At 42.7% G+C, this 15000-nt stretch overlaps 1 protein-coding gene across 1 annotated transcript in view; it reads right to left on the reverse strand.

Annotated features, from left to right (window-relative positions):
* snta1 (syntrophin, alpha 1) overlaps positions 1 to 15000 on the reverse strand; it is a 45104-nt gene that overhangs the window by 29645 nt on the left and 459 nt on the right. Inside the window, exon 2 of the mRNA XM_080545925.1 lies at positions 2941 to 3126. Coding sequence (XP_080402051.1) covers positions 2941 to 3126 — 186 coding nt within the window. The remainder of the gene's footprint in view (positions 1 to 2940; positions 3127 to 15000) is intronic.

A 15000-nucleotide genomic window follows, 5' to 3' on the forward strand; every position in this document is an offset into this window, starting at 1 on the left:
CTCCCTCTCTCTCCTTCTCTCTCGCTCTCCTTCTCTCCCTCTCTCTCCTTCTCTCCCTCTCTCTCCTTCTCTCCCTCTCTCTCTCCTTCTCTCCCTCTCTCTCCTTCTCTCCCTCTCTCTCTCCGTCTCTCTCTCCTTCTCTCTCTCTCTCTCCTTCTCTCTCCCTCTCTCTCCTTCTCTCTCTCCTTCTCTCCCTCTCTCTCTCTCTCCTTCTCTCCCTCTCTCTCCTTCTCTCCCTCTCTCTCATTCTCTCTCTCCTTCTCTCCCTCTCTCTCTCCTTCTCTCCCTCTCTCTCCTTCTCCCCCTCTCTCTCCTTCTCTCCCTCTCTCTCCCCACTCCTGTCGTTCTCCCCTCTGCAAGGGTCCAGAGGCCCTGCTCTACCTTTCTTCTTCTCTCTCTCTCCTTCTCTCTTTCTCTCTCCGCTCCTCTCGTTCTCCCCTCTCAACAGATCCCGAGGCGCCTCCCCTCTCTCTTCTATTATGCTTCTCTCTCTTCGTCTCTCTTCTCCTCTATCTACTCCTCCCCCCCCGTAAGCTGGTCCAGAAGCCTACTGATGCCACCTCTTTCTTTTTTTCTCCCTCTCCCTCTCCTTCTCTCCATCGGGTCCCCAGGGAGGACAGCCCCATGCAGGGATCTCTGACATGACCGATCAAAGGAGCTAGCTGTCTGATATCAGTCCTGATCTCTCTCTCTCTCCTTCCCTACGTCCTTCTCTCTACCTCTCTCCTTCTCTCCATTATGCAGCGATCTAGGACATGACGGATCACAGGAGCTAGCTGTCTGATATCAGTCCCGCTCTACCTCTCTCTCCTTCCCTACGTCCTTCTCTCTACCTCTCTCCTTCTCTATCTCCTTCTCCTCTCCCTCCTTTTCTCTCCTTTCCTCTCTCCTTCTCTCTCCCCTTCTCTACAATATGGAGTGATCTGGGACATGCCAGACCAGAGGAGCTGGCTGTCACGATATCAGTTCTGTTGTGCTCCAGTATGGACAGTAGTGTAGAGGTTTTTACCACACAATGATTTCCCCAGCCAGCCCAGGTTGCTCCTCTGCCAAGCGCATGCCACGCTGTGCCAACCAGCCAAGAGCTCTGTCTGCCTCACATCAATAAACCTGTCTCAAGCCTGTGTGAGTGTCTCCACGGGTCGTCTGGGACCCGACTCACGTTCAGAGCAAAGTCTATTACAAAAATGATAAGATCCATAAAAAGCACAGAAAAGTTGCTGGTAAAAAAAAGAAAACATGTTATTTTTGTTTTTAGAGCCGCAATCCATAACAAATTATTCTGTTCCCAACCGAGCACCCCTTGTAGAGTGTTGGAGAGCAAGGCACTTTTTGGAACACTTTTTTTTTGTAATGGCTTAAAACCCCCCACCTCGTTGTCCACTGTGATCACAAGAAGGTGTGGAGGGCAGAAGACAGGACACTTCTGATGCAACCCGATGGACAACATGAAAGCCCCTGCTTTAATCCCTGGTCCACCCCGCGGCTTAAGACCTCATTTCTGATTCAACACTGTCAGTGTACCTGTCCACCTTCTGGCTGACTGGTTGGCAGCAGTGACAGGTGAAGAGAGAGGGGAGAGGGGGGGGAGGGTAGGAGGGAGGTAGATGGGAGAGAAAGAGAGCAGGGGAATGAGAGATAGGGGGGCAGAGAGAGAGGGGGAGAGAGACAGAGAGGGGAATGGGAGAGAGAGAGAGAGAGAGAGAGAGAGATAGAGAGAGAGGACCTCCTCTAGGTCTTTCAGCACCATCACACACCCCTGCAGAGCTGCCTCCAAGTTCTCAAAGTTCAAAGTCTCACACAGAGCTTAGACACTTAGACAGGATCTCACTTCTACTTTATGAATCGTTGAAGGGAGGGGGGTAGATGGGAGAGGGGAGAGAGAGGGAGGGAGGTGGAGAGAGATGGAGAAATGGGAGAGAGGGGGGGGGCAGAGAGAGATACAGGGGGAGAGGACAGAGAGATAAAAGTGGGAAAGAGAGAGCGAGAGACAGAATAGATAATAATAACAATATAATTGTTTTATTGCTATGCAATCAACTTGTCAGTCAATTGTTGGAATTGTGTATTTTATGCTTGAGGCAAGGAGTTTCAAACAATGACTATCACTATTAAAGGTCAAAGTACCTACAAACAAACAACAATATTGAAGATGGCAAGAGACGTGAGGGAGAGAAGACACCCAGTGTCTGGTTGGGTCAATGGGTCACAGACTTCAGGCAAATGTTGCATGCAAAGGACATGTGACCAAATACCAAATACAAGTGCTTAATTTAACCAAAATATTCATCTGTCCCAATACTTTTGGTGCCATAAAAAGTGTCATTTCTAAATGAAGAAACCAATACATACACCTCAAACACCCTCAAATAAAACCGGAGCATCTATCATTTCACATCATAGCAACTGCTTGATTTCAAATCCAACGTTTAGTGAGTACAGAGCCACAAGAAGAACAAAATGCTTCACTGTCCCAATAATTACACCGCGTGAGGCCACCGTGTGAGTCCGCTGAGTAATGACCCCGCTGAGTTATGATAGGATCCCGGTCTATTCTTAGCCGTCATGAAACACTGAAAGAATATCTAAGTATGAGTATGTGACGTGTCTATGAAAGAAGTACATACTGTGAGGAAAAAAACATATCTTTGCACTCGATCAAATTTCAGGACCCTCCTTTCACGACTTTTCCTAGATATGTGCGTTCTACCACCCAGGTTTCTTACATTTTCAAAATCCCATCAGGATAAGCTAGTATATAAAGCTATTTTGCTTTTGTTTTTCTGTGTAGGAAGCAGGCTAATTTACAAGCGGCCAACTAGTGGTCGTTGTGTGTAAATAGCAGCTTGAGCGTTTGACCCCGAGGCGGCTCTTTCAGTAGGTAAAAAGGCACGGCTGTTCTAGTGTTAAGCCTAGAGACGGGCGCAGCGCCACGCTCACCCTCCAGGATGACCTCCTTGCCCGTCTTCTTCAGCGCCTGCACCGCCTCGTCGTGCGTGGCCTCGCGGAGGTCCATCCCGTTGACGGACAAGATGGCGTCGCCCACGTACAGCGCCTCCGTCTGGTCGGCGGCCAGACCCTTGAAGATCTTCGAGATGAGGATGGGCATCTTGTTCTCCTTCCCACCTAAGACAGAGAACACCGGTTAACCCTCTCAGCCAATCACAGTTAAGAGTTATTAGTAGTAGACGATTACAGGATGTCTCGGCCAATCGCAGTGTTTATAACATCTAAAGTAGATGGGTTACAGGACTGGTTAGAGTAAATCTTCTGTAGAAGGACATTGGGTTTTTGGATGAAACTGGGAAAGTGTTACACTAAAACTTGACAGTCGGTTGTTAAGTCTGACGTCAAACGTGACGTTTAGCAATTTCCGGGTCCAAACCAGAAATTCTCTGCACCAGAGTACTACAGTGTAGTGTACTACAGTGGTAGAATGACAGTTTAATCGTTTTTTAGACTCTGAATTATTCATACAACAAGGGACACAGCACTTTCCCATTTTTCCCATATTGTCAGGGTCTTTGAGCCTCAGAAAAGCCCTAACCCTAACCCTAAATATAATGAATTATTATTATTACTGAGGCATTTCGAAGAGAGCGCCTCAGCCAACTTTGGACCCCGAAACACGTCACGACTTAACAACCGAATAGCTGCCTTCGTCGTCTGTGCAGTAACACTGTAATGACTCACTACATTCAAATGTCGTAACACAGACATTCAGCAGATGCTTTGAATAACGTTCGACTAGCTTAAGTCTGGCTAGATGAGATGAGCTGAACAGAGGTTGCACAGTAAGAACACATGTCACTGCAGCTGCAGCAGACCACCATTCATACAGTTGACTTCCACCCAGCAGAGAGCCAGGAACCAGGAACAGCTCCAGACTTCTCAACTGCAGTTAAAGAGCAAACGAGGACAGGGCAGTCACCTTCAGTCACTACTGCCGTCTCTCTTGTTGAACGCCTCCTCTCTCTCTCTCTCTCTCTCTCTTTATCCCTCTGTGCCCTTCTTCCCCACCTCTCTCTCTCTCTCTGTCCTCCCCCACCCGCCCCCCCCCCCTCTCTCTCTCTCTCTCTCTCTTTATCCCTCTGTGCCCTTCTTCCCCACCTCTCTCTCTCTCTCTCTGTCCTCCCCCACCCGCCTCCCTCTCTCTCTCTCTCTCTCTCTCTCTCTCTCTCTCTCTCTCTCTCTCTCTCTCTCTCTCTCTCTAGTCATATAATGAAGGTCAACACAGGCTGATGAATCTGCCACATACAGACTCAGCCTCACAAGCTCTTCTTCCCTTCATGAGAAATATTGTCAATAACGCCAAACTACCGTTTGAATCCCATCCTCGGGGGAGGAGTGAGGAATTGCTTCCGAAAGAGGATTACATCAAATTATTTGAGTATTTCTCTCACAAGTTTGACCGCCGCCTGGTCGACCCCAACAGGGTTTAGATAATTCATGCACGGTGGGGGGACTTGGGGGACGGGGCTCCAGATGCCCTCAATAATATCTAACGAATGAATGAATATTGATTGTAAGTCGCTTTGGAATAAGGCGTCTGCTAAACGCCACGAATGTAAATGTAAATGTAAAATAAGGAGCGCCGGCACTGGCCCGGTCATCCAAGCATCTCAATCACAGCCCGGGGGCAGCCGAGCGGAGACTCCCACCACTGTCACTGTGATGTATATGTATCATGACTGTCTGGAGCTAGCACGGCTAGGCAACATCACTGTGATGTATATGTATCATGACTAGAGCTAGCACGGCTAAGCTACATCAGTAGCAAATTATGACTTGTTGTTGTTGTTGTTGTCGTTGTCTGTGGGGGGCGGGTGGAGAGGCGGACAGGAAGTCATGTCAATACTAAAGTTGAGATTGAGTTTCGGTATCAACTCAAGCACACCTTTTAGAATGCCTTGCCAATACAGCACGCTTGCTGTGTGTGTGTGTGTGTGTGTGTGTGTGTGTGTGTGCGTACGTGTGTGTGTGTGTGTGTGTGCCTGCCTGTCTGCGTGCGTGAATGCGTGGATATTGTGTTGTGTTTGGTGTGTGTGTGTGTGCCTGTGTGCCTGTGTGTGTGTGTGTGTGTGTGTGTGTGACCCCTGATGAATGGCGAGACACAAGGTGATAAATATCCACTGATTCAATTGGAGGTGTTTGAATACAGAGATCGTGACTGTCATACCACAAGATAATAACACAGAACTCCCACAGGAACACAGACACGCCACAAATAGAACCTCTGATTAGATCATGAGCCAATAATATTCGCACAGTTCATATTTCAAAGGCCAAGCATAGTGAATATATTTTCATTCAAGTTGATATGAGGAATTATGAGTTTCAATATGAGGAAATCTCAGTTGTTAGAAGTCATAGAAACAGGATTCATTCACACATTTACATTCACATTTTTGGCATTTAACAGATGTGTTTATCCAAAGCGACTTAGTAAGTGAATCATCTATCCATCAGTCATCGTTAGAAAAAGTAATCTATGCTCGGACCAGGGGCCTTGACAGTTACCATGGTAGAAGAAGGAAGAATTACTTCTTTTTTTCCACACCTCAGGGACATACATGAATGTGTGATTGAACACAGTCCATTATTGTAGATAGAACTTTCACTCATTGTCACTTTCAATTTGAGTTAAATGTAAGTAAGATGAAATATCTTCAATCAAGGCAATATAAGCTTGTCTGACGAGATATTTCTTCTTACCAAGCAAATTTCATCTTAGAGCATTTCACTTGTTTCAAGCTTTTTTGTCTTAATATGCCTTAATTATCTTAATAAGATATTATAACTTGTTACTTAGATTCAGTGATGTGAATAACGCCGCAAAATAAACGGCGCAACTAACGGCGTTACTTTTTCAGCAACGGGTAATCTAATTGATTACTATTTCCATCGTTATAACGCCGTTACCGTTGCCGGTAATTCAATGCGGCGCGTTACTAGTTACTTTACTGAAGCTTCTCATTGTCATCCGACCTCAGTCACAGCTGGGAGGGGAGGGGCGAGACAACCGCTTAAGTGATCATGATTGGCTATAGTAGAGTTAAGTGATCATGATTGGCTATGGTAGAGTTAAGTGATCATGATTGGCTATGGTAGAGTTAAGTGATCATGATTGGCTATGGTAGAGTTAAGTGATCATGATTGGCTATGGTAGAGAAAATGTCATGGTAAGCCAACCATAGTTCAGTGTTGTGCAGATGTTTCTACACACAAACCACACGCGCGCACAGCACCACACACACACTCAAACTATCAGAGAGATACACGCAGCAATGGTATGGAGTTATATATATATATATAGTTATGATATACCAGATCAGATCATCTGTATCAGAGAGATACACGCAGCAATGGCGAGTCCCGAGTGTTCTGAGGTGAACGTGGCGTTTTCACGGTGGAAGTACAGGCACTATTTCAGTACTACTTTAAAAGCACTTCATATTGTTTAACTGTTAACTTTTGTAATGAAGAAAATACTTGAAGTACAATATGTCTACCAGTTGTGGTCTGTTGAAGTGCAATAAATATGAAAAGTTCCCTGCTGAAACCTGCTCAGAAAAAATCTATCTTCACAAGAAGATCACATTTATCTTCTAATATGGCAGTGGGTAAGCTTTTCCTTGTCACATTTGGCTGACTGACCTTAACTTAGCCCGCTGCACCGTGGTAAAAAGTAATGCAATAGTTACTTTCCCTAGTAACTAGTTATTTTTATAATGAAGTAATTCAGTTACTAACTCAGTTACTTTTTGGGATAAGTAACTAGTAACTATAACTAATTACTTTTTTAAAGTAACGTGCCCAACACTGCTTAGATTACATTACTGGTTCTGAGTAACTTAATGCTTGAAACTAGGATTACCATAATTCTAAAAATGTTTGATCAACTTTGACAACAAAACTGCTTTGTTAAAGTCAGAATTTCTTATTTCAAGCATCTTATCCTTTTCATCTCTTCACATATTAAGAACAGATAATGACCAAATGGAATTCATTGTCAATCTTATACACAGCACAGCAATCATGTAGACAAAATAAGCCAAGTTTCTAGTACAGGGTTCCCACACCTTCTGAAACATCACATTCAAGCACCTTTTCATGGACTTTCAAGACTCAATTCCCTCAAATTCAAGGACCCAACACAGCATAGTTTGAGACAGATCTAGATGAGAATTTATATAATAGGAACTATCCGCTCACAGACAACAATTAAAAAGAGAGGCTTTTGAATGTAGAGGCTTGAACACTAGATGGTCTCTTGCCTTCTCTACCACAGCACAGCAAAACAATATAGGCTATTTTGAAATATGTGTAAAGTTAGCCTACTGTGTTAAGTTAAGCAATGTGACTTATCTACTATAATTACGTAAAATATTAACATATATATTTGTATTTTTATTATTTTTTTGAGAGAGAGAGAGAGAGAGAGAGGGAGAGAGAGAGAGATAGAGAGAGAGAGGGGGGGGGGGGAATTCAAGCACTTTCAATGACCCATGTCTATTTTCAAAAACTTTTAAGACCCTGATTTTTTTTTCCTCAAATTCACAAATGTTCAAGGATTTCAAGGACCCGTGGGAACCCTGCTAGTAGTAGTACAAGTAAATGTATCATCTATGTGAATTCCAGGGTATATATTATTTTAAGACAATTGCAATAGCATTGGATGCTAAATTTAAGCACATGTTCTTACATATTGAGAAAATGTGAGATATATGTGGCTAGATATATTTACTTGTTTTACATCTTTCAATGCATTGTTTTTGCATTTGTTCTTGTTTTTGAGAGCTGACTTTTTGCAGTGTAGGAGGAGCAAGACTAGAGGAGAATAATTATGTCTGAATTTGAGGCACATCTTGTCGAGAGGAATTTGAGGCACATCTTAGAAGAGGTAAAGGCTAGGCTCAAAGACACTTATGCTAATTTAAAGATTTCATATATCATCTTAAGCCTTTTCAAGTGAAAGGACCTTTCAACATTTCCACCAACAGAGAAATTAGCCAATTATCCTGTAAGCTCCTTTGACTGCTACCAAACCCGCCAGGACGGGGCTAGAATCACCACAGGACCTGGTCAGCAAGCGCTGAACCATATCATCCAGATCTGGGCCTGCAGCCAAACCTCTGGGCAAACATGCTAACAGGCTAACATGCTAACCAGCACCCCTGGACTCACACAATAGCACACTATAGCATGCTAACTATAACACGCTAACTAACACAGAATGTGTATAATACAAGATACAACCATGAGGAGGGAAAAGTGTTGCTTTGCTTTTTTAGGAGGGAATGATTTGCCTGCCTGTAAATCTCCTCATTCCATTCCCGCACCACAATGAGCCCGTCCTCCGATTTCTACCTCTACTAGCCTCCCCTGGCCACAACACAGTGAACACACACTCTTCTCTGACCGAATCAATTTTAACCGACAATCCGATACCTCATGTGTCGTCATAAGTGACTATCTGAGCAGCGTGTGTGTGTGTGTGGTGATTGGTGACGGGGGGGGGGCGACAGTGACTGTGACAGCGAGCGTCCGATTTAATTTAGACGTGGGAGAGTGCAGCTTGGTCAACTGCCTCCGAACCAGGCCAGGACGGCCTCCCTAAAATAACCCCCTCAGCCGAGCACAAGGGATCATGGGTAGGGGACAGGGCCAGCACAGGGCAGGGCCAGACCAGGCCAGAGCACAGTGCCCAAGCCAAACCCTGCCTGTGAGCTTTCATCTCAGGGCTCAATGACAACTGCTCTCTGGGGGCGACTCGGCTCCTCCTCAGCTGTCTACAATGTTACAATGTGGTGTCAGCTGGAAGACTCCTGCCCATCTCTCTCTTTCTCGCGCTCTCTCTCTCTCTCCCTCTCTCTCTTTCTTTCTCTCTCTCTCACTCTTTGTGTCCTCTCTCTCTCTCTCTCTCTCTCTCTCTCTCTCTTTCTTTCTTTCTTTCTCTTTCTTTTCTTTCTTTGTACAAAAGAAGAGATTTGGTGAGGCCGCATTCTCATTTTATGCTCCCAAATTGTGGAATGCACTGCCAGTTTACATTAGGGATGCAACCTCAGCAAATATGTTCAAGTCAAGACTAAAAACCCATCTTTTTAATATTGCCTTTAAACAAAATAATTAAATTAAGATTATATAATGATTAAAGCACTTTGAGCTGCAACGTTTGCAGGAAAAGTGCTATACAAATAAAGTTATTATTATTATTATTATTATTATTTCTCTCTTACTCTTTCTGTGTCCTCTCTCTCTCTCTCTCTCTCTCTCTCTCTCTCTCTCTCTCTCTCTCTCTCTCTCTCTCAGCAGGGAGGAGCCACCTGGGCTTTTACTTTGTAAACAGTGGCCATTTGTTTTGCAAAAGTCATAATGATAACCCCAGAGATGGACTTCATGTTGATGTCATTAAGGGGACACAGTTTGTCATGGGGTGGGGGGGGCCGAAATCAACGCAACACCACCTGTCTGATGCTGAGCCATTCTGGATGGCAACCTCGCAGAACCAAGCTGTCAATCACACCGACCACCCAGGCTGGCTGGCTGACACAGGAGGGACGACAGTCTATCTGTACATGCAGACAGCACAGCTAGACTCTCTCCCACTCCGACACACTCTGGTGCTACAGAACAGCATTACCGCGATAAGGAGATAGACATAATATATCAGACAGACCCTGATGCTGCAGAAAAATGCATTAGGAGATAATGGGGGGGGGGGAACAATTTTGTGAATAAAGCATTATGTGACACAGTCTGATCATTTGGACAACACACACTCGCTAGTCAAGCCTTAGTTAACTATAACACTACTTTACATTGTTAGCAGGCTCACAAAACAAGCTGTGTTTTCAACAATGCGGAAATGTGTTCACATTTTTCGAATGAAAAGTCTGATCATTACATCGGATCCCGACATGAGGACCAAAGCATTAGAATGCGTTACATATCACGAAAATGTTGGGGGCTTGATTCCTGCCATTTCTGTTTGGAATTAAAAGACATGATACTATAGTCCCCTTTCATCTCAATGACTATTGCATTATTCACAGTGATTAATACTGCCTTGTTGTTTGGTTTGGTGTGATCAGACCTGTATATGTGTGGGTAGACCAACTGGATGAAGAGAGAGAGGGGTAGAGACAGAGAGAGAGAGAGAGAGAGAGAGAGAGAGAGAGAGAGAGAGAGAGAGAGGGGAGAGAAAAAGCAGCTCTTGTATACATCAAAAGGAATGCAAAGCTGCAGATCTGCATGATAGGCTACCTGCCTGTTGATACAAGTGAACTGAAAGTGGAGGAGGAAGAGAGTGTTTGTCATCCTGAAATATACACAACACGACACAACACAGCAAATGGTAAATGGTAAATGGACTGCACTTATATAGCGCCTTTTTTGGTGCTCCAAAGCGCTTTACAATGGCCTCTCATTCACTCATTCACACACCCATTCACACACCAATGGCGGCACAACACAACACACAACACAACACAGCACAACACAGCACAACACAGCACAACACAACACAACACAACAGGGGTGTATACTGTCAGTCAAGATAAGCCGATTCGTAGGGGGTGCTTTCCTCCCTGACCACTAGCATGGTAGCCACTGGTCTGCAAGCCTGGTTGGTTAGAGCAGTGGGTCTCAACCTCTATTGGTTACTGCACAGCCAATCACATTCAGCTCTGCCTGAAGTATTCTCTAACGTCCATTAGGCTTTAGTCTGTCCATTAGTATGTTCTTGTACATCGTCCTAACTTCCCCCTGTGGATAGGCCAAGTACCCAGAGAACCATTGGGTTAGTGCCTGGTGTTCACGAAGATCGGCTGTTTGAGTGCTGCATGGGACTCATATAGGCTACAGTAACACAGCCGTGAGTTACTCTGAGTCCCATCTAAAACAGGAGACAGAGTATTCCCTGTAATTGATGCATTTCCCATTCATCGACCGTACAGACAGAACAACATAAGAAGGCCCCTGTTCTCTCTACAGTCCAGTGCCTGTAGCTTATCTTATTGGACGCACATACCTCAGAGATGTGACTTAGATCGACTGTAGATTGTGTTTATTTTATTTGGTTTTTCCCCTTGCCGAATAGTTTTTCAATCACATGATGGGCCATACCGAATTTGTTTGCAGACTAATTCGATTTCTTCCTGATGCTAAATAAGTCTGACGATGAATGACACACGTGTTTGCCGTAAACACATTTTCAGAGAGAAGAATCAGGCTGAAAGGGTATCCTGACTCGATAAGACGTTGAACTTTTGGTTGATATAGTGACCTGCCATCAGTGTAAATGTCAGATTCTGATGTGAATCCTGGGATCTGAATCGAAGCCTTACTTCCTGTGTACTGCTGGGACTTGTGATGTTTATTCAAGTATAATTGAATAGGAAAGAATAGGACAGAAAAGGCACCAGGACAGCATACAATAGAAAATAAAAGAATGGAATCAACATGGGTCTGTTATGTTCCATGATGTTTTTATTTTATTTATTTTATTTTTTATTTGATCTATGTGGATGGACAGAGATGGGCAGTATGTGTGTTACAGATACATATTTAAATTACTTTTGGTTATTTTGTCATTTGTCCACAACAAAAGCTCTATGTATGTTGTAACAAGATACTTGTATTTCCCTCCAAATAGTTTTCAACAGGGATCTGAGTTTGCCAATGGTTGGGCAATTCCACAGGAACAGCTGTGGAGGCTTGGATTCAGTTTTTCACTTTCAAACGTACGCCAAACAAAAACCCTTGATAACAAAGTTCATCAAACCATACAACTATATGCACATGGACTACTTCTAGCAATTCCAACTGAACTGTTGAAAACAACAACAACATTACTTTAAGAATTGGGCAGATTCAAAGTTTGGTAATGGAATGACTAATATCTCCCTGGGTGCATCCCCAAAGATTCAAATATGTAGAAAGAGTGGGGCGTTAGCCATCATATCATCTCCTTCTTAAAATAATGGCTCACGGCACTTTTGAGGAAAATTATGTTTTTATAAAGAAAGAAAAACAAATGTCATTGACTTGAATCATAAATCAAACGATTTGTTATTAAGTCAATGACATTTGTTTTTCTTTCTTTATACAAAACAAACATAGCCTACACTTTTTGCACCAAATAATGATCAAATGAATAATAAATACATAAATAAAATGTACAAGTAGGCCAATGTCATGTTCAGACACTCACACAGACACTCACACAGACACCCAAACTGCTCCTGGGTCGTTCTTAAGTGGGAAGGATCTTAAGAATGTATCTAAGGGGCATCTCACCATACAATGTGCTCAATGCACTCCTTAATGATGAGGACATTCCCTTTCTGTCCTTTGTGTAGAAGTGTACGTATGTATGACATCATGACATGTATGACATCAACATGTATGACATCATTCTCAGTGGCAGTTACTTGTGCTGCATGCAGTATGTGTGTGATTTGCTAGCTTTGCTTTCCCCAACTGTAATCAACAACAATGTGAAGTCTACATTGTTGTCCGGAGCATGAGATGAGGATGTCGATGCGATGCTTGGTGAGGATGTTGACGTGGTGGTTTGTAACTACTGAATGATTTCCTTGTGTTTTCTCCTGTCCATGTGGAAGAACCCTTCCGGAACCATTTTAAGTTCCATGTAGAACCTTTTGTGAAACGGGTTCTGTATGGAACCCAAAAGGTTCCTTAAAGGGTTCCCCCATAGGAACAGCTGACGAACCCTTAGGCTACATACAACCTGTACAATACAGTACGTCTATGTAGCCAATTCAAGTCATTCTGTTAAAGATCTGATTTGGCCATTCTGTCACTGCTTCGTTTACATAATGACCTGTTTGAATCACTTACTAATTAATAAACTAAACCAATAACCAATAATAGGTCTACGTGTACGTATTACTTTTGTTAGCTCTCATTAACCTCGCTCTTCATGAGGCAGAGGACATATCGTACTCTTGTGGGTTTGTGTTAACAGAATGACACAGACATGGCAAGGATTCTGAACCTTAGAAGCCAAACCATTTCTGTAAAACTAAATATAAGTGTTTACATTAGTTGACTACACTTGAACATCAATGAGGTTTGATGTTAAAATATAGACTCCTAGCAATACTTTGACCAAATTTGATATGCTCTGATAAATATCTATATGTTATGAAAATAATGAATGGATAAAGGGATTGATAACTAGTTGCCCTAAATTTTAAAACGTCAAGGAATCCAACACACTCCCCTCCTTCAAATGTTCTCTCATCCCATCTTTTTGAACATGCTTTTAGTATCTTTCCCTCGATCTTGCTCCATCAGTACATGACTTTTGTTGGTTTTTATTTATTTGTTTTTCTTCTTATGGCTTCATTTATGTGTATTAATGATTGTCTTCTCCATTGATGCAAAGTGTCTGAGTACTGAGAAAAGCGCTATGAATAATATTATTATCAAAACATCATTATTGTCTTGAATGATGTCTTAAATCATGTTAAATGTGTTTTTAAGTGGTATAAATGTAGTGGATGTGGTTTGGAGTCACACTCTCATTATAAGATAGCCCTGCTTGTGACTGGTAAGCCTACATGTAACCCTTGTATCATGAGAATCTCCTCTTAGACCCCAGAGTTACTTAGTGAGACTGACTAAGGTTTACTGTACATCTAAGAGAGGTCCAGAGTTCAAACCCCTCTGGTTACAATGGGGCGGATCTCTCCATGGGGAATGTAGTGGAGGTGATTTGGAATCACACTCTTCTGATGAGGTAGCCCTCCCTGTGACTTCTAAGGCCAGATATAGCCCTTGACCCATGAGGATGTCATCTTGGTATAGCGGTTTATGTCTATGGCATCCATACACAAAGTCCCTAGTTGGCTGCCTGTCTTCCAAATGAATGTTCTGTATTTTAAGAATACAAAAATACATGTATTTTAATTAAACACATTGTCATTGTTTTGCCACAAGCATGTGGTAGTTTATTTTTGATACATCAGTCTTGACGGTATTCCCCATTTTGTAACATAATATTTGGATGTATCTTTTACTCTGGACTACAACAACTATTTTTACCAATTGGTAAGCAAACAGTATCAACTCTAATCTGTATGTAGAGTTTTCTAAATGTCCTAATTAGTTCCCGTGAGAGGAGCAATGAAAGCATCCAGATAGGGAACAGGGATATTCATGTGAGTGAATGCCTCCTCAGTCAACACTTTCTTGGTTCTTGTTGCCAGTAACGGAATAGAATAGAAACAGAACGTTACTTTTAATCAGCGGCTATTGTATTGCATGGAAATAATAGTCCCTGCTAATAGTCCCATGAGGTGTGTTCATTCCTTTGGATGTATAAGGTTCTATCTCCGTTTAGAATGATAAGGTTCTATCTCCGTTTAGAATTATAAGGTTCTATCTCCGTTTAGAATGATAAGGTTCTATCTCCGTTTAGAATTATAAGGTTCTATCTCCGTTTAGGGCAGTTCAGAGATATTGAGCGTCAAAGTTTTTACATTCCATTATGTTTTAGTGAGATGGAACCTTTGTATTTGATGAATTACTAACTCAAAAATGTCAACATTTTTAAAATAACACCACACAGGCATTAATAAACACCTAATGGATCAGATTATGTAAAAAAACTCAATTTTGACAAAAATGGAGATAGAACCTTATAATTCTAACGTCACGTATTGTATTGCATGGAAATAGTCCCTGTTTAATAGTCCCATGAGGTGTGTTCATGTTCATTCCATTGGTTCGAGCTGAAGAACTTTGCGATCACTGCACTTACACACCTTGATCGAACGAGTTATTGACGTTTGACAAGGATAAACAAATAGGCTAAAGTTAGTAAACAGTGCAATATGTTTGTCAACTTTTAACGCAATAGTTGTGGCAAGGAGTTTCAATCCTTTCCCAGCGTTAGGCAACAACCTAAGACCTAAATCGCGGTCAGCTCCAGAACAATAGTTAGTAAACTTGCCAAAGTAAGAAGTACAT

Source organism: Nansenia antarctica (assembly GCF_963989245.1).
Source record: "Nansenia antarctica genome assembly, chromosome: 15".
NCBI classification, from domain to species: Eukaryota; Metazoa; Chordata; class Actinopteri; order Argentiniformes; family Microstomatidae; genus Nansenia; species Nansenia antarctica.